The sequence below is a fragment of the Bombus terrestris genome, chromosome 2 (assembly GCF_910591885.1).
Source record: "Bombus terrestris chromosome 2, iyBomTerr1.2, whole genome shotgun sequence".
Classification (NCBI taxonomy): Eukaryota; Metazoa; Arthropoda; class Insecta; order Hymenoptera; family Apidae; genus Bombus; species Bombus terrestris.
Window position 1 is genome coordinate 3,000,091 of NC_063270.1, and position 26,929 is coordinate 3,027,019.

The window sequence follows — 26,929 nt, forward strand, 5'->3', positions numbered from 1 at the left end:
GTCTTTCTCTCGTGTCGGTCTGTCTATTGATTTGCCAGCATCAGCACTCTAGAATAACATTTCTTTTCTTGTGGACGCTGAGGTGAACGTTCTTTAACCTTTGACTTTTCGCTTTAAGCTTCTCAAAGAAGTCGTTAGCCATCCGACACTTGGCACCTCGACAAGGCTTGTCAACCTCGAACACTGAATACCTAGTTATATGAAGAAGTCGCGATTATCTCTCATTTCAAAGGGAAGTAGCCAGATAAGAACGGGTTCATTGGAATTCGATATTATTTAATTCGTGGATATCGTTTATGAGCTTGATACATGATAATCAGCTACGTATGTGTTTAGGGATAAAGAATCTTTGCTTCGATGTGTGGATTGTGTATCTTCGTGTGATGTTTTATTTTGAAAATTACTATAGCAAAATAGATAGGTAAAAAGCAAATACGTAATATCTACAAACGCTTTCAATCAATATTCGTTAATATAGAAAAAAAACGTGAGTAATATTTTATTGTATGAAAGGTTCATGAAATTCAATCCAGTACCGGTAGTATTGATATTGATCATCAAACAAATGATGTGACTGTTTGACGCGCATCACAAACTAGAGATTGCCGAGAATATCGATAAACTCGTTTAAAAGATGCATTTCGTTACGCATCACTTATTTTCGACAAATTGAATATTGTTTGCAAATGCGATTAATCGCTACATAATTAATTCCTAAATAACATGTTGAACAATGTAAAGTCGCGTCGCGATATATTGTTTGGCGATTATCTTTTTTCTTAGAAAAGAAAAATTTATCATTGTTCATTATTTTATCTTTGATGAAGTACGATAGATTCTACATATAATCTTCGTACAGCCACAGAATTCAAAACTGAAACTTTTAGTCTTTATGTGCTCATGTTTATAATTCCTGTGTTTCGATATCCGAAATACGTTGCTTTGATTATCAACTAATTTTATGACCTCGTTATATCGTGGTCTATATATACAATATATGTATACTCCGATGATGTCTATACGCGCTTGTCATGTCTCGATAACGATGACGGAAGTAGGAACTTACGCTTCCTGGAATGAAAACGCATCGCTTCAACGACTACCATCAAATCTCCGAATTGAACTCATCTGTAGAAAATTAAGTAAATAATTTATAGGAAACGGTCGCTCTGTTTGATAAAATGAGTGCAAACTGTTTATAATCGAACCTTCGACTTTTGTTTCTGCCTACGTTTTGAACAGCTTTATTTTTACGTTCGCCTCTACTGTCGATCTATTTATTCACGCATCGCAGCAACGTCCTAATTAGATTTACCTTCGTTGCTTGCAGTTTCTTGCTCGAATAACTGAACGATCAATTATTTCTAAGATGGAGACGTTGCTTCGTTAAATTTCAGCGAAGTTTACATGGATTGACTGGGATAAAATACACGGATTGTCGACTAATATCGATCTGGGTATGAGACGTAAACTAAAAATCACGAAATTTAAACACAAAAATTTTAGTATTAATTCGTATGAAGTATACAGTGTGCAAAGTACATATTGTAAAGTCAATATATAATATACCATAGATAACGAATATCCGATTAGCATCGAACATATCGAGCATTGAAATTATTGTATCACGGAGTCGTGACATTTTCTGTTCTCTGAATATCTATGGTCGTTTTTTATAGATCAATTCTTAATTTCTCATTGTCAGTCAAACGATTTATATCTAGTGACCTCTTTCCTCGAATACATCTTGTCATCAATCTCTTATGCAGACGCTTACGTATGTTAGTGAATTACTAAACAGATTTCCATGGAACTAATACTGTGGACCTTTAACTCCTATTAGGAGGGCTCATATTTCGTATGCAATTGTTTTTCCAGTCAATTTATATTATGAAATGATATTTCGATATATGTATATTTCTTTCTTTATTTACGTTTCATGATCTTCTCAACTTGTATTATATTTTAAGATCATCTTAGAAATCCCTTTCCTCATCTATCTCTCGTGTTATTGAAACAAACATAAATATATATATGTATATGTATATATATATAGTCGTGAATAATTAGCGAGACAAGATCGCTAGTTTTAAAGTATAATTCGTAGAACATAATGGTCGGTTTATTCTATTTTCTTGCTATAAAAATTCACATTGATTAGTTTAAAATATTTCGAGACTATAAGTCTTCGATTTCTTCATAACCATCAAGTTTTTTCATTACTTCAAGATAATTTTTTCTCGCGATAAGAAAGAATGAATAACATGTATAATGAAGTCGCGAGAATGTGATGGATGACTAATTACTTGTCAGCTCGAGTCATGCAATTCCTTTTTCATGGAATTTCTTTCCTTGAATCAGATGTAGACGAGCTTTATAGTACTTAGAGATGAAAGACCATTTTTCTTTTGTTAATAAGTGCGCGCTCCTTCTCTTTAACGACAATACTTCATTCATCTAAATGGCAACAATCTTTTTCAGTTTCAATGAGTTCGGTTTTTTTTAAAACATACATAATGTACCGAGTTTCTCCTTCCCGTGACACAACTTAACATTTTCTTTAAACGCAAGTTTCGCTGACTTTCCCCAGTAATGGGAAATATTCTTTTTGCTGATATTCTTGAGCAACCCTCATTTATTATCCGGTGTAATTAATCTGTCTAGAACTGGATTGGTTTCAAGGTGATGGACTGGAGCGAATTCTTATTCGATCGACTTAATTCTTTTGTGACAATTTCTGCGACCAGGAAAATAGCATAAATCATTTTATGAGATTAATCTAATCGGGGGGCTGAAGATCTATAATTCGAGATAATTGTAGATAAAAGCCAGACAATCGTGACAAAGTTTTGCAAAAATATCGATAAATATTTTTAAGCTAATAGCTTCGTACAAAGACTTTATCGTAACAGACCGTGGTAGTTAGGGTAGGTTAGGAATTGAAACGGCATCTTGTGTCGTAAGATTTGTAATATAAATATTGGGGCATACAGATTATTTTTAGACGAACTGTATAATTTTTTCACGATTTTGTGGTAAAGTTAATCGTTCGTGCATGCGTAACGAATATGGAGAGAAAAGTTACATGTTCTTTTAACTCTACCAAGGCATTAAATTTCCTTAGCATTCAAATGAAAATACCGAGGCCTGTATGAAAATCAACATTTCTTCCTCGCTTACATATTCATAAACGGATCCATTCGAGACAGTTTGTTTTAATATTTGTTCATTATCTTCCTTTTGGAGCATGCATCAACGCTTCCTAATTGCATTTATTCCTAGGTTAGGCTCGAGGCAACCGCACGATAGGTCTTCAAAACGAATGCGTAGGCTGCGATTATTTTACATTCAAAAAGTATTTATTATTATTTCTTCTTTATTGGAAGCATTTAAGTGGAGCTTTCTTTTAAAGATGAAATAATGAAATAAAACGATGAAATGATATTTGATTTAGATATTACAAATGTTTTTCGAATGACAAATTTTATGACTGACTGACTAGTTTCATCTTCCAGTAGTGGTAAGTTGACGTAATTGCGAAATGATATTTCCGGGTATGATTAAATCCAATTAGAATTGATATATACATATATAGAAATGATATTGTGAAATAAAAAAATGACGTATGATTAATCATCCATCAATGTTTTATATAACGAGCAAATCTGTTGCAATTAGGAAAATAAACGTTTGACGTGTTATTTATTAGGTTATTTCGTTGTTTATATTTATAAAAAGAGGGGTATGAAGAGAAATGGCGAGTATTACATTATTCATATTTTGCTGTTTAATTGAAACATCAAATAAACGTTTCATTACTTGTAGCTATATTTACTGCTAAGACCATACTATGGATTTGTATAATATCTCGGTAATGAACTTGTGCGAAATTTTTAAAGTTGCGACAAAATTATAGGCATGGCTACTGATAAGTAGTAGAAGCCATGCGTGGTCGGACTTTGCAAATTCCTGTCTAACTTTCGTGAACAGTTTGAAACTGTTTCATTGTGATTGGTGGGAATCAGTGAAGTAAAATATCTCTCTTTCTCTCCCTCTTCCTCTTCCTCTCTACCTCCAACTCTTACACACACATACACACACGCGTGCACGCACACACCAAGAGAAAATAACAAAAGTCGGATAAGTGAGGCAATTAAGAAAATTTCATTTCGCGAGAGGAATGCGAAGGTTAAGTCTCGCTAAACGTCATGGAATTAAAAAAAGCTGCATATTACTGAGACGTTTATTAAATTTTTTAAACAATTTTTTCGTGTTGTTTATTAAGGATTTTAACAAGGAAAATACTTCATTGTTAAAGAGTTACACGTAATACTCCTACGACAATTGCCATTCTTGATTTTTTTTATCTTGCGTAAGAAGAGCATAGATCTTTATTATTATATTTGCTATAATATTTACCATTGTTACGATTAGTAAATTAATAGAAATATTTAAATAGCACATGTAAATTAAATATATACAAAAATCAAAAAGATACGTGGTTAAACGAACGCTGTATCATTCGAAGTATTCAGTTCACGCAGTACACACACCACAAAAGTATTCAAGGCTAAAGGATGAACAAATCGATCTTCTGCTTCTTTTACGCCCGCTAAAAAGCGAAAATACCGATCTCGATGATCACTAGCAGATAACCAATGTACGAACACCACGTCGATTAAAAAATAGCGAAAAGGACAGAATATGAAACAAAAAAGGAATTGACACTTTTTCAACTCCGTATCGGATAACTATAAATGTGAATATCACAAAACGGGTCAATGACAAATCTACTTACTCAATACGTGAAAATAACCTGACAAGTAGAATAGGTACGTGATATTGTCACTGTGCTAATATAAAAGCGCAAACGGTATGTTTCTGAGACTTGGCTTTGTGAACGTACGAGAACCGACGAGTGCTGCTTGTTGGTAAGGTCGTGCAAGCTCTGTGCCACGTGCCATTATCGAAAGCTCACCCCTCTTCTCTGTTTTATCGGCTGCAGCTACAAGTTCGCCACACATGCGATAATTTTATAGAGCGTTCGTGAATTTTGGACAGGTGGCGACAAAAATCTGTCGACTTGTATAGAGCTTTCGGAAAACAGCAAGGAAAAATCGCAGCTTAAAATAATTATACACTTTATCGACGAGATTCTTGTTGGTCCTCGAACACGTATCCGCTGCTATTCCATCTTTAATTGGACTCTCTGAGCTCGTTTGTCTGTTCTTCTTGACGGAAATCCAGCCGACTCGTAGAATTTAATTTCAACAAATTTATTCAGTTACGTGACTCAATTTTTAATGTTGCTTTTAATAGCTCCTTTTTTTATTCTTTCTAAGAGGGGACCTGATAAAACCAACTTTTGTATCAAGTGGATCGATCTATTGACCTATATTTCGAATAATTTTTGGTTCTTATGGATATCGATCCTCTCTTTTATATTTATTTATATTTAATTCTATCATTTTGACAAACCAGATAGTATGTTTTCTTGGTACTCGTTATTATTCGCATTACTCGTATTACTCGTCGATACAAATTTCACGAGCTCGAATTCACCAAGATTCTAAGAAAACTTGTTGAAAAAATATAGTAAATTTATTAAGAGAATTCACAGGAATATTCATGTAAATTTATTATATATAGAGTAGAGAAAAAGTAAGGTAAATTTAATAATAAATGAATCAATAGCAATGTAAATATTTCAATACATTTAACATTGTTTTTTTCAACCATTTTTCTTTTCAAACCCTGCTCTTAACTATTATTCAATATCTTCCAAAGCCTTCTTCGAGTATAAATCGTTGCAAATTCAGCATTTCATTAAAACAGCTCGCATGGACGTATAATGATTAATCGATTTCTCTTGCAAGTCGACTACCTGAAATTCCATGTAGTGGGCATATAGGTATTAAACGCGACCATATCGTCGCCAGCAACATTTCGGCTAATAGCTTTCGGCTGTATAAGTTGTAAGCTACGTGATATTTCGAGTTAGAAGGTTCTGTGGATTCTGAATTTGATCGATGATTAATTTAACCAAGTCATGTTATCGTTTGCTATTGTTTATGATCTAGTCCTAAAAAATCTAGTTGTAAAGCCCATTGGTTTCGTTAAATGTTAATTCCGGGGAAAGTAAGTTCTCCTATTCATTTAAGAGTTATGTTTATTTTATAACGTAGAACTTGTGTGAAATATAGAATTGTCTGTCATTTGTAGAATACCAAATTCTTTTATATATTTCCAATAGTATTAAAATAAGATTCTCTCAGATTAATGATTTGGCTACTCGTATCGCTTATCACAGCTATTTTATGAGAGATAACTATTAAAATATGTTTTTTTTGTTACACGAAGAATTATTTTAGTACTCGGCTAATCACTGCAGAAAGTTTATTTTTAATTCGACGTGCAATTTCCTTGTGCACTTCTATGAACTGTGAATGTTGCAGAATAGGTGTGATCAGGTACTGCCTCCATAAAAAGTAGATCACATAGAACTTGTAAGATCTGGTTTCAAGCAATTTAGCATTATTTTCACTTATAATGCAGTGTCTGTTACATACTGTTGTAAAATAATTACATTTTCAATTATTCGAATAGTATCAATGAGGTTTGATTTTCTTTGTCAAGAATAATTATCTTTAAAAAATATTTTCTATTGTTCGTGTTATTTGGACACCTTCCCATATCATATAAACACAATATTTTTCCATTTCTTAAGCTGTAAAAAAGAACATTTTTGAAGTGATATTTCAAACTACCTCGTAATCTGACAAACGTAAAGTAAATAAGAAATGTAAACAGGAATAATAAAGTTCTACACAGAGTAATATAAAAATTCCTTTAAAACTAATTGGTCTGGAATACAGTTAAAAAACACGGTTTATTACACATGGAATACAAGTTGATAGAATCCGTTAAAAAATGATAGACCAACGATAAAGTAATGTATCTCAGAGAACGCGTGATATTTAAACAAAAGTGATCTTACCATGCGTTTTATAATTTTTTTTTTTTTTTTTTTGGTGTAAATATGCGGGGCTGTATCCACGCAGACACGTTCCTGTAGTCGGCTCACAGAGACTGCGTGGCGTTCAGCGCAGGGCCGTCAAGTCCCGCTGTTATAAAAGGAACCGCCGGCACCTCGAATACGCCAGTTGTACGTTGAATCAGGTAACACGTTCGCGAAGGTGAGGGTGGTCGCGTTTTCCCGTCAGGTGAGTCCTGCACACTGTACAACGAGTTTAAATCTTTACAGGAGGGCGGTCAGCGAACGCTTTTTTCTCACGAATCCCGTACACGGCGTATAGTCCAGAGGAGAAAATAGTTACATCGTGACACGCGAGGCGGGCTTACTTTCTACGCAGTTTTTTCGAAAATTAGGTGAAAATGAAAGGGGAAATACTTGTTTCTAAAACAGATCTCAGATATTATTGGTATGGTTCGTAGAAGGGAAATTTGTTTATTAGAAAGGATTTTAAACATTTTTGGGCACTTGTTCGCTCTTTTATTTAAGAGTTTTAATTGAAGCGTTTTTTTCTTTTACATAAAATTTGATATCATTAGAATATTTTTAATTTTAATAGAATGGGATCGATTAATTTCTTTCATGACAAATGATATTGGGAATAATGAAATAGCTCTTTTGCTATGAAAATAAAATCTTCTAAAAAGGTTGCAGAAATTATAGGCCATTTTTTTAGCTTTAGCTCGGAGCGAAGAACACAATTTCACTCGCTTGAAAAGTTTTGTGAAATTACTAGTGGGGTTACTCTTCTCTATAAAATTTGGCAAAATCAGGGGAAAAATTTAAAGGATATTCGTACTATCATTGAGCAAGATATTGTACTTTTTTAAAGGACGAAAATACGAATTTTACAGACTCCTGTCTCGAAATCATAATACCTTTTAAAAAAGAATCGTTTTTAACATAAAATGCAATATTTGAGTAATAAATTTCCTATAACCTTGTAATATTTTTTACGTTGCTTTTCTAACTTATTTTTATTCGACATATATTTTTTCGAAACGTGGAAACACCCGTTTCTGTCGTATCTTTTAATTCAAATTATTGTCCAGAATTTTTAATTCGAATTTTTATTACATTTTTTAAATTAAAAATTATGCGACTTTATATTCATTTATCACTCTGAAATAAAAATTTAGTCGTAAGAAATTTCTCGAACAACATGCTATACGGTATATTTGATGAAAAATGTCACCAAAAATCGATCATAGTAACCATCTATAAATAGAAGCATAAAATATGAATAAAACATTCTTTCCACTAAAAAGCTTTTAAAACATCTTTTGTAAGAAAATATCTCCACGCACGTTTCTCGAATCCGCATTTCCTCCAAATTGACACTTGAAAACAAAACTCTCTTCTTTCTTCGCTTCGAACGATGATCTTCATTCGTTTTTCCCATTGAGCCCTATGGACTATTGAGAAACGCGCGTTTACAGTTGCGGAGAAAAGAATCGATAATGATCGCGTCTAATTCAATAAGCAAACGGTCGATTGCTGCGATCACAGCCGATAATTAATGCAATCAGAAGCAATTTTGCGCGCAATTCCGTTCCCGCTCCCGCGATTTTGTCTTCGGTGGAAGGGCGGAATTGAGGACAAACGAGACAAGGGAACAAACCGAGTTCAAGGGGAAGGGGCGAAACTCGGATTCCCGGGGAAAAACAGACACAGAAGCCGGTGTAAGTTGCTGGTCCTTCCGTATAGGGGTTAATAAACAAAGTAGAATAGTGGAAGAGTTCGACTTTGTGGAGTGAACGCGGCTACCCCTGTACACCTTTTAACAAAAATTCCGATAAAATCTCTATTTAGGTTTCCGTCGTAAAGTGATCCGAGTGTTTTGTGGTGGTCGATGATGGAACATTCGTTAAACCGCATGTCAAATACTCGTTTCTGTTCATCGCGATAAATTTTATTTTATTTCTACCTTGTATTCGACGAGATTGGATATGTTTTATTTTTTCGTATAATTTATATTTTACTATCAAACTTACGATAAAATAGATAAAAATATTATTTAGAAAAAAGCAAGGATATAAAACTGTGTATACCGATAAGACGACATTGCGAGTAGAAAGTACATATACAGTCTAATCGAATAACATGTAAAAGCGGGCATGACGTGATTTCTTGTGTAGAAATAAGGAAAAGATATAGAATCAATTTTTTTCATTTTTGGCATAGTTTCCGAGAAAATCGAGTTTGAAAATTTATCAAATATACTTGAATATAATTAATTTTGAACTGGATAGGACTAAATAATCGACAAGAGGTGATTGTACGTGTGAAAGTAAGTCGAAAATGTAGAATAAAATATTTTCACAAAAAACATTTTGTTTCCGAGAAAAATAGATTTAAAAATTTATCATACGCCTGTGTTAAGCCAATTTTTAATTAAACGTGTTCAAACTCGATTTTCTTGAAAATAGAGTCTTAAACAGAAAAATGTTATTTTACATTTTCCACTTATTTTCACACGTACGATTAATCTCCTGTCTATTATTTAATCCTGCTCATTAGCCACGTGCAAGTATAGTTGATAAATTTTCGTTTAAATTTAAATATATTCTCGAAAACTAACCCACGAATGAAAAAAATTTATTCTATATTTCTTCCTTATTTTTTCACAAGGAATTACGTCGTGCTGGCTTTTACGCGTTATTCGGTTAGACCTCGTATAAGATTTTTTTAACTCTATATAAGCGGTTATTTTAAAAAGGTGCGAGTCGCTTTCAAGCAATATGTAGTTTGCTGTGCTAACACGGATAAAAGTCATACTTCCGGACTAAAAATATGAGATCTTGGCTGACCTTGTTTTCGCTTTTTAGAGTGGAGTGGTGTCACAGGATTAAATCTCTGACGATCGACCTGTACCTAATGAAATTTACTGCCTTGTATTTCCTTAATTACAACTTACTATCACGCTATTGTCCGTGAATAATGAATTCCTCGTGCGAAAGAACACAACATTTCAATCTTTAATACAGTTGTAATTATTTCAAGGTACGTAATTACGAAGAATTCATAAAATAGTCCTACTACAAACACACTTTACAAAAATTTTAACGATATATCACCGATACCTTCGTATCTTTTTGCATACAATCTCCTAAAAACGTCACGAGATTCGATGCAGCAAAGATCTTTCCCTGTGATATAACTTCCGTCGAGACAAAAAGATCTAGTTACCATTATATCTCTTTCTGAAAGCACATCTCCGCTTATCAAACGTTTTTCTCGTTGCATCTAATTCTTTTCAACTATCCATCAGTTTTACAATTTTCGTTTTTAGTCCTTATACGACACTCTGATACGTAACGCGCAAATGTTTTCAGTAAATATTTATCGAGAGCAAACTCACGTTCACCGCATCTACGCCGGCTCGGTGCAGAAGAAATGTCCTAAATCCCTATGTGTAACATAAAGAGAAACGATACCATGGAAGGTGGAATGTAGAGCAATCTTCGTGGCTCGTGTTGTGGAGGAAAACGATACTTCTAGTCACATCTGGAAATGCGTTGTACGGCTTCGCGTTTCGAACAGATTCTGTCTTTCGATTCTCTCACTCCATCTCACTATAGAGCTCCATCTGTACAATTCGAATTTAGAGCTTTTTGACTCAGTGGAATCGAAGTAAAATTGTATTAGTTCGTTAGATGTTCGAATTGTACCATGTGGATGAATATAATCTACGTATGTATATTGCACGCGAACTTTTTCAATTAAAAATGATCACCATTGTAAATTATGGTAGTACAAATCGAGATATTGGGAAAATATGGAACCATGCATCGTCGATTTGACGAGTACGTTTATGTGACACTTGTTACTTATTAGTTGATAAGTGGCAGGTCTTTAAAATGGAAATGGCATAGTTGGTCAAATGACGAAGGATTTAATTTAAAATATATCTAACTGTTGCTGGGTGATATTATTTACGCTCAGACATTATGATTGGTTATCAAACTTGAAATATGTCAGGATGCAGGTTTTCTCGTTGTTGGACTAGCTTCATAGAGCTGATTTTCCGATGGAATTTTGAGGAATGAATTTTTTGATTAGCGGAAGAGGTGATATGCAAATACTGATACTTGAATACTGAACCAATACTGATACTTGAAAAAACGACAATTTCCAATTGACCTATATTGTTCGTCGTGGTGTCAAGCAGTACGTTCGTCAGAATTTTATTTCGCGTCGTCGTCAACTTTAAGGAAACATCGCGTGAGCTATAACCGTGGCTCGCGGTGACACGAGCACGCTTATAGCGAATAACACCGACCAAAATATCTGTGTTTGACATGAAATTATTATCGGTAATGTTTCCTTCGAAACTTGCCGCTTGATGCATACATCGCTTTGTAAATCAATGTATCTAACGATCAGAACCGTTCGAGAAAAACCAAGACTCGATGAATAGAAACGTAATCATCTCTACAAGCAAGAAATAATTATCCCCACCGCGTGTGTTCGACCGCACAGATTTTATCGTCGCAAGGAATCCAGCCGACCGAATCTCGTTTCGACAAGCTGACGCGAAATCTGCCAGGATTTCTGTGCGTTTACGTGTTCACCAGGCCATGAAACGTACCAGTCCGTGTGTAACGCGGAAAACGAGTATGGTGTACGACGTTTTATGTACTTAGTGAAACAGGAGCACGATTATAGGGGTGACTTGAGCGTGAAAAAATAATTAGGAAAGTTCGTGAAAGTATACTTGTGTGACTTTGGGTTCGAGCTGCGGCTGTTTTTCGTACTTCGATGTCTTTCGGTCGAAAACGAGATAGCATGATAGATTACGTTTGCTTGTTAATCGTTGACCGAACGATTGACTTTAGATGTGGATTTAGGTACGAAAATTGGGGTTAATCGATTGGAGCAGACGGATCTTGAATTTTGCTAAATCAGCTAGGTCGATCGATCTTCTTAGTCTTTGTTAATGTGGAGAGGAGATTGTTTTCGCATTTTTAGCGTGCATTTATATTTAGTTTCCATACTATTTTAGCATGGAAATTTTGTTCGTGTTCAAAAATGACTACATTTATTATTAGATATTTGAGCTTATAGATGTATTTTGGAGGTTCAGTTGAGAAAGAAAATTGAACGATAGTTTTAACGTAAATAGTTAATTAGATGGTTTGAAAAATAAGATAGTTCGACAAATTGTAATTTGATTTTTGCTATTAATATAATACAATTGACTCACACAGCATATTTATCTTTTATTCATGTTCGAAGACATTAAGCTTTTACTGCTGAAACCATAATACGTAATACGTTTTGTGAAATGCGTGCCCACGGTATTTATTTAGTCCTGATCGTCTTGTCTTGGAATATATATTCAGCAGTGAAACAGTTAAAAAAAAAGCGACAATTATCGCATACAAATACGACCATCTCAAACGTAACACAATGTTTCGTTTCTTCCTGGACAATGAAGGCAACGTCTAAGATAATGGGCGTAATATATAGAATAGAATCGCGTGGTTCATGCGAAATAACAACAAGCAAATATACCTAGAACCATGTTGTTTTATAAAATGGGTGATTATACTAACAATAAGTTGCATTATTTCACGAAAATGGCATTTGTAAATGATTTTCAAAATCAGAAAAATTGTGTGCCGGATATTTACTAAACGAATTGTCGTCAACGGTCAATATTTTTGATAAAATGAGTGTTTTCTTTTGTAGTTCAATGGATTATATATACATTTGAAATGGATCTTGTTAGATATTGCAAATTTGAAAATATTTTTTGTCGGTTTGGTGTGGTGCATCTTCTAATTGCTTTCGTGTTGAATGCATTTACATTAAATTGGATTTCGCGCAATCGCAACGATGAACACTGAGATAATTTCTAATCTAATTGAACTCGCTAGGTGATTAGTTTATTAACTTACTATAGTAGATCCAACGAGATCACTTATTTTTCTCCTTTCATTTTGTTCGCCTCTAGACTTTGCTGTTCCTCTCGCTTCTTTCTTTCAATGGAATTCGTCTAGGATGGTTGCAAGATGAATTTATATATATTTTATGATTGTCAATAGTATTATTCAAACTGTCTGATGTCATTCTGGAAAGATAACAATTTTATTTAACATCAGCTATTAGTAGTACAAAAATTAACTTCTGTCGATTTGGCTTTTCCTTTCCTTACTTTTTTCAATTAAAAATTCTACCGCATAATAATTCCTCTGCAATGTCCGTGTCACATTTTATCGCGTTTTTCTATCGGATCCTGAAGCTGATAGCGATAATACCGTCGCACTCAATTCCAAGTCCGCGTAAGACGTTTGATACGTCGTGTTTCATTAAGAGCGGACAGGTTGGATCGATTTTCGATCCTCGACTGCGTACACATACAGCTAGGCGTGTTTTCCCTACCCCCAATACTAGTCCCGGTAAAAGATAGGAGAGACCTGACCTGATCGATACACGTGGCTTTGTATAACCGTCCCGGAAATGACGAAGATGTTCCCCGGCATAGCACACCACTTTTGTCCTTGCAGAAAATTACTCTGGGGAATATCGACGAAACTCGGTTGGAATGTTATGCTTCGAGCGTTCGTTAACTTGGTGTCATGGTAACCTAGTAAATCTTATTAGTTTCAGGTTACGAAAATGATGAAAATGACGAAGATCGATCTTTAAATTTTGTTTTATCCATGTGTCGGATACATGCTTCGAAACCTACGAACTCATCGGAACAAATCCACAATTTCCGCCTATCCGTTCATAGACTGACAGAAAACTGTTGACACGTTACGAAATGGTTGCGCAATGCGTGCCGTATGAAGCAGCGAAAATTTCTAAAAGAATATATAGAACGCAGTTGCGCGATTCGTGTCTGGCGACGTTGGATGCGCAGTTGTTCGTCGTGTGCAAAGCTCGTATATCAATAGTGATTACGATCCGAGCCAGCGGAAATATCGTTGATTTGTTTTATTTATTCTCGCTACCGTTTTATCAGATGGACGTACCGACTGTTTAACTCAAGCTCAAAGCGATCGAGCACAGAAATTTGCGAGTTGAGCAGAATGCTTGGAAAGCTTAACGCTATTACATATGTAGAGACTCTCTTTTATTCGAATATCTCTTCATTTTCTAAACTATTAATTAGTTTCACCTCGTTAATTGATTCCTCATACATATTACGAAATACTTCCTCGATTGAATTTTGAACGCGATATATTTCGTTCTAATATCTCTGGTACGTTTCAAATTCTTGGATGTTTCTTTATTGAAAAATTTGTCACAATATATTAATTAATTCTGAGTAATATTACTTCTAGGTTGTATCTCTTACGGTTATATATGTTAATTATAAGTTAGTCTCATCTGGAAATTCCAGGTAAGAAAGCACGAACGGTTACACAGTTCACCGAATTATGTTCAAAGGGTGTATTTATACCGATAAAGACAGCGTCCTAGATTTATGAACGTGTGCTACGTTATTGAGAATATGTTGCTATTATTGATCATTCCTCATTAAAGTAGCTTTGTTGAGACTTTCTCCATTTTTAATGAATTCTTTTCAACTTTTTATTTTTTAGCGCTTTTCTATATTTAGACAGCGAGAAATACAATCGAACCAAAATATTTCTCATGATATAAGCGATAGAATTTGTATCAATATTTATTATATATTTATTCTTTTACCGAATTTAAAATGTGCACATACGTCTTAATGGAGCGCAATTACATTTTCATTCGGATCCTTTTAAAGAAAATTTTTACGAATTTAATAAAGCAAGATGCACATCATAAAATACCCAATAACCAATATATCCTTTATCATCTTTCTTGTACCATATGTCGAACTGTCGAACTTTTACGAACCCACTGATACGTTCATATGATAACGTAGATACTGATACCGTCGCGGAAACGATAAAATTATATTCCATAGTTAGATAGTTGTAAATTTTTCATTTATTGAAACACACGTGACAATCCTTCATTATAGATCTTTATATTCGGACACCTCTTTCAAAAGTGATAAAAATATGCCACTGAAGGGAACCAATTTTAATGAAACTGTTTTATAAGTCGTTTTATGACAATTATGTCCAGAGTGATGACCAGGCTGCGGATGTTTATGTATTTATGAGAAATTTGAAAATCTCCGTAGATTTCGTTGTTTTACGTCTATTTATAAAAATACGAATTTGCATAAATATAGTTTAGTACAGTAATAGTATAGTAAATATTCATAGTGTCTGATGGCGTGCCAAATATTTTATTTTACTATCCTCATATGGCATAATGTGATGCGTTTGTCAGCCCGGTTGATATATCGCCATCACCGAATACAAAATTTACCATAAATTTATAATTCATAGGATTTCATGCGTACTATAGTTGAATTTCTTAAAATATCAACACTAACACTTAGGATCGGTTAGTGAGATATAAACCTTTCTTTGTGAATGATTACGTGACGCAATTCAGAACGAAACATAAAATAGCCGCGCAGTTTCTGTTAACGCGATCCGCTTCTATTAAACGTTTCTATTAAAAGTTTTCATTTCTTTTCTATTAAAGAAACTTTTGCTTCTTCCTATTAAATTATTATAATAGTAATTAGTTTAACATTATTGAACGTGGTTGCGATATAGCTTATAGTTAGTTTAAAAATTATTGTAACTGGACTGCGGATCTTTTCGTAATTTAAAGTATGATATAAGAACCTGTGTAGAAATACAGGATATTTTACGTAGGCATATCTTGAAAATAGTTAACGGCGAAAGAAAACGAAAAAAGAAGTATTATAAAACAAAGTAAAATATTAATTTTATTGATTTTATTGAAATTACTTAATAATATTGCGTATCATGCTCGCATATGCTTCTAAAAAATATGGAAAGTATGCAAAGCGAATATTTCGTTGCTTAACACCTAAAAGTAAGATAAATTTATATCTAGGCACTATTTTATTATCAATTTTTCATAAAAATATATATTTGCATAAAAATCTGCAGTCTAATTATACATTACAATAATTACATATATAAAAAGTATCATTGAGCCGTTTAGTAAACGTTATTGCGGAATTGGTTCTTTTGCACGAAAATTTATAGTATAACTAGGTAGATGTTTAGATTTCGCATTGTCATGAACGTTTCGTAAGTACTAAAAGTATCTCGTAAGTACTTTTAATGCCGTGATCGTTAGTACTGTTTTAAAATCATGTTAAATATTGTTTGTATATGGCTTCACACCTACATTCCTTTTACAACGAATTATTTCTTAAAAACAAATATTTGCTATTTCTTTATGGAGATGTTTCGTTTCTTAAACGAGACATCGAGATTTCGTGCAATAACGATTGAAATAAATTATACGACGTTGACAATTTTTGAGCTATGCACTGCTACTTATCTTAAGGAAGATAACCGAGAAATTTCGTCTAGTAGTATTTTAAAGAATTTTTTAAAGCTACTTATCAGTATCACTGACATGATCATAACTCGATAAAAATTTTATTTATTTGTGAATTTATTCAGTCAGTTTTCCATGTCAACCGCGCTATAAACTTTATCGAAATCGTTTCTATATTGAGAATGTGGTTGCACGTGTTTACGATTGGCAATAAAATCTGAAAACGCAATAAAATCACTGTCGTTTTAACTTACAAAGATTCATGCGTAACGCTATACCACTGCACTCCGTTATGGAGGAAAGAAAAGAAATCCAACAAACACATAACATTCATTACTGAAACAAACATATTTTTATTCCTATGGTTTTCGCATTGCCACCAAGTTACCTTTTGATTGTAAACTACTTTCGCGATCTACCTAGTACGACTCTATATAAACTCTTAAATATTATTATAATATTATAAATTGCATACATGCAATATATACATATAATACATACATACGTTTCATTAGCGAAAACTTAACGAAAAAGAATGCCAGATCTTTTTTGTTGCACAAAGTTTCGCTTGCGACGAGCGCGAACATAAAATTAACGATTCTCTATCTTTACCCATTTTTTCCCGTTTCCTATCTGGAATTGACTTGTCAGCTGCGATTACTGCTAAATAATAACTCGAATATCGTAGTTGATTTCGATTTGAAACGTATACATACATATCGATGTTGATTCGACCGCTAATGATCGACGAGGTATGACAGGAAAATGAGATCATTGGTAGTCTTATAAATACTTTTTAAAAGAGCGACGATTGATCGCTAAAGGTACCGTTAAAAGTTACGCTACATTTCTCTCGTACGTGGTACGCGTATTTTTACTTTTACACATTGCACGCTGAATTCCGGATCATCGATGTTGAAAATCTCGCCGACCAAGCGAGAATATTTCGTTAGGCAGCTTTGTTGAAACGAAAGTGGCTATAGTATGATGGCCTACGTTTATAGCACCGCGCGCAACATCCTAACAGCTACCAGCTAGCCAGATTAACGAGCGTCAGAATCAATTATAAAGACTGTCGCGATGACGTCTTTTTCTTCTTTTCCGTTCATCATAGTCACAAAGTATTGTGCAGAGGCGAAGAAAAATGAAAAGAAAATGCTACACGCTGACTACATCGGGAAATTTCTTACCGCCCGGTATACAAGGAGGGAAACGCTTGAAAAATTAAAACGCGTTTAAATACACGAGGATGAACTTTCGCCCTGGCAAAAGGTAGAATGTTGGTAAAAAGCTACACGGTTGTTCGCTGGTTTCCAGCATGGCTCGTGCTTAACCATTTTTATTTATTGTTTGACATTATTCGATTCGTCATGTTTACGGATAGAGTGTTTCGCTTCTTGGGTTAACGTAAATTAGAAAATTGTAGCTACGTCTAAATAAATTTAAGCATACAAAAATGTTTTTTGTATCATAAAATATTAAGTACTACTTATATCATATATCATTTCTCATTTTTACTTTTTGCTTTTCAAAAGTTCCCTATTTTCTATTACATATAATATGAAATATAATTTGAAATGGTTAAACGCGATCAATGAAAAGTAAAAGAAAATCCTACTTTTCTCGACAGTTTTTCTATATATTCCAATTACATGGCCATAAACTTTTAATCGTTTAATCAGTTATCTCCAGAACGTATTTACGCATTTCGAGAAATTTGTTGCTTTTAAGAATTTCACTGAACACGGAGACCCGTGTTCCAACCAATCTGTATAACTTTGCATCTGATGTAACTCGAATTTGCATACCTTTGCTTTAAAACTTCAATTTTCTCAAATATCAGAAGAAATATATGTTCGTAAATCGCAGATTTGCTTTTTAAATCGAAAATTTCTGGGCAAATGAAACTAACTTTGTGCAAAATAAATAATTATTACATTTTTCTAATATTAATTGCCAAATAAATAAATAAACCACAAAGTGACGATACATTTCTTAGGAAAAATTATAATATTCAAATTCCTAATTAATCTGGATTTTAATTAATCAAAGCTGCGTACATTTTGATCTCGAACGCTTACGTACAAACACACAGCCGTGTGACCGCGTCGCACCGTGTCGATAGTGCCTGTTTGTTAATTAATGTCGAACCGAACTCTAGCTTCATTAACTTCTTTCAGTTCAACGGAGTTCACCAACTATCAAACCTGATATGTAATCGATACTCCTGTTGTACTGAAACGGAGCTAGTAAATTTCGTAAACAACTTTTAGAATAATATCTCTATTAAGAATTTTAATATTAAACGCGCGAGATTAAATCGTCATATGACAATATGAATTGCAGCAATCCATGAAACAAATTTACTGAACTATGAATCGTTCCCCATGGACACGAAGCGGATCGTATAATCAAAACGTTACCAAGATTCGATATATACTGTCTAAGAAAGTACACGTGCAGGTATTCTTTAGCTTGTCTTTGGAAATACATGCAATAAACACAGTTACCTTATTTTGCTCCAACAAAGGACAGAAAGATAAAATGATTTATGTGACTGAAAGCTCACGTTCGACGGATGAAATCGAATTTCTTACAAATAATACAATTTACGCGACATATTGATATCGTATAGTAACGATTCAAGTAGTCTTCTGGTATAGTGTTATCGTGTCGTTATATGTTCATGAAACTCGTTATAGGATGGCATAGTAGGGTATTTGATGTGCAGTAAGTGGCACACTGTTTCGTATTCCATAGGGATCGATCGAAGCAGTTCGCCAACATGACGCGACGTTCGAAACGTTAATTCGTTAGCTGGTAGTATGTAGAATATAGAGGCTTTCTCGTAATTTAGCAAGCAATTTAGCCAAATGTATTAGCTCGAGGCATCTGAAAGTAAAATTCAACGTTACCGTTTTTGGTTGAGATCGACCGCTTTCTATGCATTCCGAAGAAAATTTTCTTAAGAATCGACTTGCAAATTGGAAGGTTCAGGCGGTTGTTATGCCTGCGATGGAGCGAGTCGAATTCTTCTTGAATCTATACGTTGTATCGACGTTACTTTTACACGAACGTTTCTTAAAATCTGTTGATGAATATTTTGGAAAAATTTGGAAGAAATGGATTTCAATAAATATTTTTATTTAGTAGAATGGCGATCAAATGTTTCGCGTTACGATGTTCTCTCTTAATATACAACACTTAAAAAATCCGAGTAAAAGATTGAATATTTTTGTCAAAAAAGGACAGGAAATACTTGATTGAAAGTACGACCAGTAATTTTATTCTTTGAACAATGGTTTGTTTTCGTATTTAGCTTTATATTTTAAACCATTTTATTTAAAATGCCGTCGAGAATCAATCGTACTTAATAGGTACGCAGCTGAATTCGATATTCAGTATCCAGCATCTGTCGCTTATAAATTCTCAATTGGAATAATTCATCAATGTCGAACTGTTCTTTTAACAGTTCCTTTTATAGACCTACTCTCCGTTATTACCTATTCACAAACGAATGTTGTAAATAGTATTTAATTTATATTTATATATATTGTCTTATTCATAACCATTCGCAAAGTGCTATAGTAGATTATCAAGTAGCTATTTGATGTTGTACATAATAATATTATTTACTAGCTGATGTTACATCGTAGATTAATTTAAAAAGGGAAGACCAACCAAATTAGGAGGATCAGATCAATCTTAAAGTGATTATTCCATGAGGGAATCATCGCAATGTTAATTTCTTTAATTTGCAAATACCATTAGTTTCCGAGAAATGGTTTGTAATTACAGAGAATTTTATCAGCAAATCGTGACTAGGTCATTATGAATGGTAAATATACTCGCAGATCGGACGAAGTTGTATATGTTAGATGTATTTTACTTTATCTTTCGGAAAATTCCAGTAAACTAGACTGCGTTTATCTTCGTTAAAAGTTACGAGATTTTTTGTTCCCGAGGTATTCGACGATCTCGGACACAACTACCGGTAAGGAAAATCATGTAGGACGTGATTGCGTGCAACGAAATGCAAAAAATAAAAAAGAAACATTCGCGACCGAGATATCGAGGAAATCTTGTTGCCATTCGATGCACGCGATTTTTTATGCCGATTTTTCCATCGCAGAGAGCGCTTTCGAATTTGTCATTGAAGACATCTACGAAACGTTCGTCTCGTTCTGCCTGTACCTTTGTTTTCGGATGCAACTAAAGACCATTGCTCGAACTCTAGCTCGTCAAATATTTCATGAAACTTTACGTGAATGTTATACTATCAGTTATATTATATTTTGAACTTTCTACTTAGAACTGAAACAATTTTCAAGCCTAAAGCAAACATTTGCCAATTATCGAAGTTGATTAGCGAGTAGAAATCGAAACACGAAGCCAGTTAGTTTGCCAATAAAACCAATTATTTACAATTGCTGAAATAATTTTCTCAATTGCATGTGGCGACGCGACTTTCCGAATTCCACTTTCTATCTTTAATTGTCTCTACCCTTGTTAGTCGACGAAGGACAAAAGTAAACCTGAACTCAAAACAGCAATTTCTAATATCGCGCGTTCATCTCGCGAAAACCACGAATTACTCGAAGGTGAAGGTGAGACGTGTAAGACAATTAATTATCCCAGTTAATCTATAGGCCCTTAATCCAGAAGCTGCTTCAATTTACCGTATTGTATCAAATCTTGTTTCAATTGTGATCTTTATTTTAGTTAATGGTGATTCGTCGTCCTCTATGTCAAGTATTACATAGAAGAAAATTACACAGGTATCAGATACAGCGAATAATTACATGAAAATTTATAGAAAGACATATCGTGTTAACGCAGCATTAGCGCTTAAGGGATTAAACAATTAGCGAAACTAAACGAAGCACGTTTAATCGATGTTTAATAAACAGAATTTATTTTGATAGGTTTTCGATAAATTCGCCAATTTTATTTTTTGAACCCACTAAACGCAACACCACATAGCTTTTAATTGCAAGCAATAAACCATTCCGATTCTTGATTTTATGTAGTCGAGATGCGTATCGGTTGAAGAATTAAGTCCGACTTTTAATGTTGGGGAATATTAATTTTGTCATCCATAACTTCTACTTTGCCTGTTGTTTCGACGGTTTTACATTCGGCGGATTACCTTTGCGACGTTGTAAATTTATAAATAATGTTTGATAATACCGATACATTATATCCTTAAATTTATTTAATTTAATTTATTCGATCTAGCTTATCTCTTTGTTCTCTGTTGAAGAACTCATACTCTTGTCACTCTTCCTATATTTCACAGTTTGTAGCAGAAAATTTCAGGAAATTCAGCTGGAGGCATCGCGACTATCTGTCTTAAATTTTCTAATTCTAAATTTCTAATTCGCTCGTTCTTTTCTCTGGTTAATATTGGACGTTTCTCCTTCGAGGTAAAAGAGATTCCTTGAGGCATACGCCAGCCTGCGAAAAAGCGAACTGCCGTCTCGAAATAGGTCCTGCACGAAACACGACCAACCTAGTAATTAGAGGCGCGTAGTTAAAAAGGTGTACGTATATGTAGAGTCTGTACGTGTCACTAACTGTGCGCTAGCAATGATTCACAGCTTTCTTTCTTTTTCTGCCTCCCACGCGACTAGGTACAATGTTCCTTTTCTCTTTTTCATTTCTTTCTCTGCTTCTTTTTTCTTTTTCTTTCTTGCGTCCATAATACTGGGTAATCTATATCTCTTCCTATATACACATATATTGTATATACGTATTCCTTATTTGAGATTAATCTTAGGACTTTTATACGTACAAAGAGATATCCGATTATTTTACAGATAAACCTGCGTTAACTCGAAAGACAGGATTATCATAGAGCTTAAAGTTCCCTTTTTCCGTTTCATTTTATTAAGTTTCGAATATTTTGGAATAGAAGGAAATTGATTAAAAAATTGTGCTTCCTAATTTTATATTGTGAAATTTATTTAATAAGGTATTCAAAGAATTTTGTGTATGTACATTTCATAATCGATAATGGAAGTTAATAGATTGATAGTTCGCACGAAGCTAAAGTGAGAATTCGAGTATCTACCGATTCTTGGAGTTTAATCAAGTTTAATCAAGACTGCTATATGAAACACGAGTACAAAGGGAATTGCATATGCGTACGTGCATTTTGGGGCGTATGATTAAATCCCTTGATTGACAGTGCACGTTCATGCAGTTACACATACGTTAGAAACACACGTCGCCAATAAAATGATACACGTATATCGGAAGAATTTTTATATAATCGAAAGAATTTTGTATTCAATTGAGAAATGTGTATGAGCAACGCATTAGAGCAAAAATATGGAAGTTATTCCTTTGAAACTGTCAAGCGAAATCATATTCATTAATAATATTCGCCACCTTTTGTCACGGAACTCTCTTGGAACTGTATATATACTAATTATTATATCCATAACAGAGAAAAATACGATAAAAATACTCTTTTAAAATATTGTCTCTCAGAGTCATTAAAAATAAATGTAAGCTACGAAAACACTAACAACAACGATTAGTAATTATTGATGAATTTTCAGATATCTCAAACGCAGAAAGTAGCTCAGCGAAAGTAGAGTCGCAAGAAGCTTCACAGAAAAAGTCGCAAGAGGGAAAGAAGGAGGCAGATTCGAAAAATTCGAACGAGAGAAAAGAAGAGGGAAAGAAGGAAGAGAAGGGTACGGATAAAGAAAGGGAAGCGGCTGCAACTAGGATACAAGCAGCTTTCCGTGGCCATCACGCCAGGAAGAGTATGAAAGAGACTGAATCCTCGATAAAGCAGACGGGGACCAAATCAAACTCAGAGCCAACCAAAGAACAACTTCAGCAGGAGTTCCGCGCCGACGACAAGGGTGAGTGTCACGTGCGGACCTTCGAAATCGTTCCCAAAAGGGATGTCTTTAATTTTAGAACTCTCCTTTTCCTGCCGATCTCGTTCAGTCACCTTGAAAATATCCTTCGTTTCTCCTTGAGAGCTAAAGAGTTTTACCTCTCTGCCAACATTCTTTTTTACTATACACATATATCTCGTATAATTCTATGTTATATGTATTTTATATAACGATGTGCCACTGAGATTGGATAATTTTGATGCATTACCGTAGGTTTTAAAGTAAAGAGGTTAAAGTAGCATTCATGTTCTATTAAAATATAGATAAATATAAATCGAATATAAATCGATATAAATATAGTATAAATATAAAAGCAATATAAATCGATATAAATCGAAACTCTGAAGTAATATTATATACGTATATATGTATTTGATTAGTAGTGGTTCAAAATAGAAAATAACTAGCTGCACTTACATAATACACTATATTTTTAAAAATATATTTACGTTTAAAATTGCAAGCGGTTTTAATAAGCAGCAACATTAAAAGTTTATATAAGTTTCTGAAATCCCATTGATGTTGTAATATTAATACGAACCTTTTTACTGAATTCTGAACGTCGAACGTATGGTATGTTCATCGTTATCGAAATAATTCATCCTTTCTCCAAAATTCAGCTTTCGATCGCACAATGTTATTGTATTGTAAAAGTATTTACCATAACAAGCAGATGTGATTTATACTGTATGCATCTAAACACTCTGCATATATATTTGTATTTTTGTCCACATACAATCAGCTCGTCAGTTTCGAGTTTATGCGAGCCACGATTTCATAATTTTACGTGCATCTTATCAGGCCAGTCGCGATAGAATTCCGACTTACATATATCGTATTTTAGATAGAAAAATGAAATTGCCAATATTTTCTTTCGTTTTCATCATTGCATTATTAGATATTATTGTTATATGTATGAAACTAATCATTTTCGAAATTTTTCCTCTAATAAATACAAAATAATTTCTGTTACTTCTGCACCCTTCTCACCATTAAGAGCATCATGAAAGTTTATTTTTCAGTGGGACGTTATTTGTTTGATGGAATCACCATCGATTCTTTATTTCTTGTAACGAGTATAAAAAATAATAATTTAGCCAATTGCAACTATGGTGTCTCTACGTTTCCATTCGGTAATGAGAAAACTTCTCGAAAGCTTATTTGTTTATTTCACTGCCTTCCAACTATATTTCGACAAATTTAATGATTATAATTTAATAGACTGTACTTTTTTTCTCTGTGTCGCATTAATTTAAACGAATACCTTTTTTCAATAAATTTTATGCACGATAGACACCATCTTATTTTTTAAATATGTTGTTAAATTAAATTCGGTAATTGGTTCTTATCATATTTTTAAATAGAAACTATGCTATATCATGTACTCGCCAGATCATACAGCCATGTTGTAGTGTTGTCAGCAGTGAAAAAAGGTCAGGAAGGGGATTTGAGAGAAAGCTTTAGAAGAACCATATGCTTACATTTCACTTGTTCTTTCTTCTGTAACGATGTCATCACGCTCGATAGCCGTGTTATATACGAGATCAAATTTTGTAGTTCGTAAAGTGGATGGAGAAGACAGTCCGCAAACGAGAGTCGTCATAAAGTTGGCTGGCATTCTCCTCCTCGTGTGGTAGTTTCCTCGGCAGCGGTTCCCCGAGGGTCATGAAAATCTTCCTAAAGGTTGTTACTGTCACTGAATTTTGACTTGGGATCTTGGAAATTCCACGAAAATTGCTTGCGATTTTCAGGCCCGTTTCATAACCCAGACCTTCACGGCTAGCTCGCCTTTGCAACGTTCCCGAAAATTTACATATTCGATAGGATCCTACGCTTCTGAGACATGAAACGGACGTAAATATTCGGTTAGGCAATCATGTAATGGTAATGCAGGATAGATTTCTTACTATTATAATTATTATGACAATGTGTAAAGATTCGTGACAGATGGATATCCTCGATGGAACTGTTTAATGTCAAAAGTATATCGCAATTTTGAGACATATAAAGCGAATAACTTTGCAGAAGTTTGACACTGACGGTTTGCAAAATCGGTTGTGCTTTGTGTAACTTTATTTCGCGATGATTAATTATCGCTCGTCCGGCAATTGTTTTTCGTCCTATAGAAAATTTATACTGTCATGCCCCGTTTGATTAATTTATCCATGACTTAATCTTATTCCACAATTTCAGTAATCTTTTAGTCCGATATAACGGAACTTTGTGTATGCCATCTAATTAATATTAAGAAATGTTTCATAAAAAAAATTATACAAAGAAAATTCTCTCCTGACAAAGATTGGCCAAATCTTTTAAGCATACATTGCATTAGATTTTGAGATTTTGAATTTGGAATAAACTCGTGCTATTCTTGGGTGCTTTTATCCTTGAGAAAATACCCTCGTACTTTTATCATTTTTAAACCCTCTCAATCTCTTCCCAAACAATTCTATATGACACAAGATTGTCCATCGTACGCAGACAAAGTATTTGTTACAAATGCTATCAAAGTAAAATAACGTCTCTTTGATGCACCTTAAAAATACATCATCGTTGACACGCGAATATCTTCTAACAGTTTAAATAATTTTCGTTTAATTTATCCAGTAGATATAACATTATCAAAAATGGAAGAATTTATATTTTTAAAGTTGAACATTTTGTACTTCGATTTAGTAGCTTCGTTTTATATATCTAGCTTAATCGCGATATTATTGTTTAAAACAATGATTTATGGCAACTTATTGTTGGACGATTTATTATATTGTCGTCCATCATTTCGCTTTTTCGCGTAAAAATTGATTGTATTGTATATCGTTTGTTTTGCTCGTCAGTTAATGTAAATTAATTTACCGCCGGTAAAAGCAAACTTTTATCAGCGATGTAATACGACCCACCTGTGTCACTGCCTGCAAATTTACTTTACACATATGCTATCCTCCTCTAGGGAAATTATAGAAGAAATTTATGTACGCGTTAAAGCGATCGCGATTTCGATTGTTTTTAATTAAAAATAAAGATTGAAATTATAGAAATTTCAAAATTGTTCCAATCGAGGTTAGAAAAGTTGTAATAATAAAGTTAAGGATACAGGTAAGCTCAAATTGTAAAATCTATATCTGACAACGAGTCGAAAAATGTTTTCATAAACGTTCAATACTTATTTGATGACGATACATCATCACGTTTGGAAGATTGCTTTTACAAACTATCATTTATTCCACTGTCTGCTTATAGCAGTGGCTATACCACTAGTTAAAACAGTTCTATTTCCATGGATCACTATCGTTTGCGAATAATTATTTGCCCATAAAAGACATATCTTACTTAATCGTGGTAAAATCTGGCGACGTTAATATCGACGATATTATTTTTTCTAACGGCACTAAATTACCAATAGTAATAACAGCAGAAATATCGTCTGTGTAAATGTACACATATTTGCAGAGGGTATAAAAAGTAAGTGTAAAAGCCACCGTAGCGTGATTCTACGACTCTAGATCGATGGAGATTTGTAGAAAAAAGTTCATGTAAAACTAACTTTGAGTATTATTATCAAAGAGAAAATCTTTTTCCATTGCTACTTCACTATATT

General features: G+C 33.8%; 1 protein-coding gene and 2 long non-coding RNA genes across 3 annotated transcripts in view; 2 read left to right on the top strand and 1 right to left on the bottom strand.

Moving 5' to 3' along the window:
• Nucleotides 1-26,929, top strand: part of LOC100646016 (HIRA-interacting protein 3) — a 94,814-nt gene that overhangs the window by 19,695 nt on the left and 48,190 nt on the right. The window contains exon 2 of the mRNA XM_003393470.4: nucleotides 22,984-23,295. Within this exon, the coding sequence (XP_003393518.1) occupies nucleotides 22,984-23,295 (312 nt within the window). The remainder of the gene's footprint in view (nucleotides 1-22,983; nucleotides 23,296-26,929) is intronic.
• Nucleotides 8,499-11,305, top strand: LOC125386469. The gene is made up of 3 exons (XR_007226640.1): nucleotides 8,499-8,715; nucleotides 9,862-10,036; nucleotides 10,369-11,305. It is a non-coding gene; the product is annotated as an uncharacterized LOC125386469 (long non-coding RNA).
• On the bottom strand, nucleotides 12,804-13,815 carry LOC105666299. Its single transcript, XR_001099190.3, has 2 exons — nucleotides 13,194-13,815; nucleotides 12,804-13,109 (listed from the first exon to the last, which is right to left on the bottom strand). It is a non-coding gene; the product is annotated as an uncharacterized LOC105666299 (long non-coding RNA).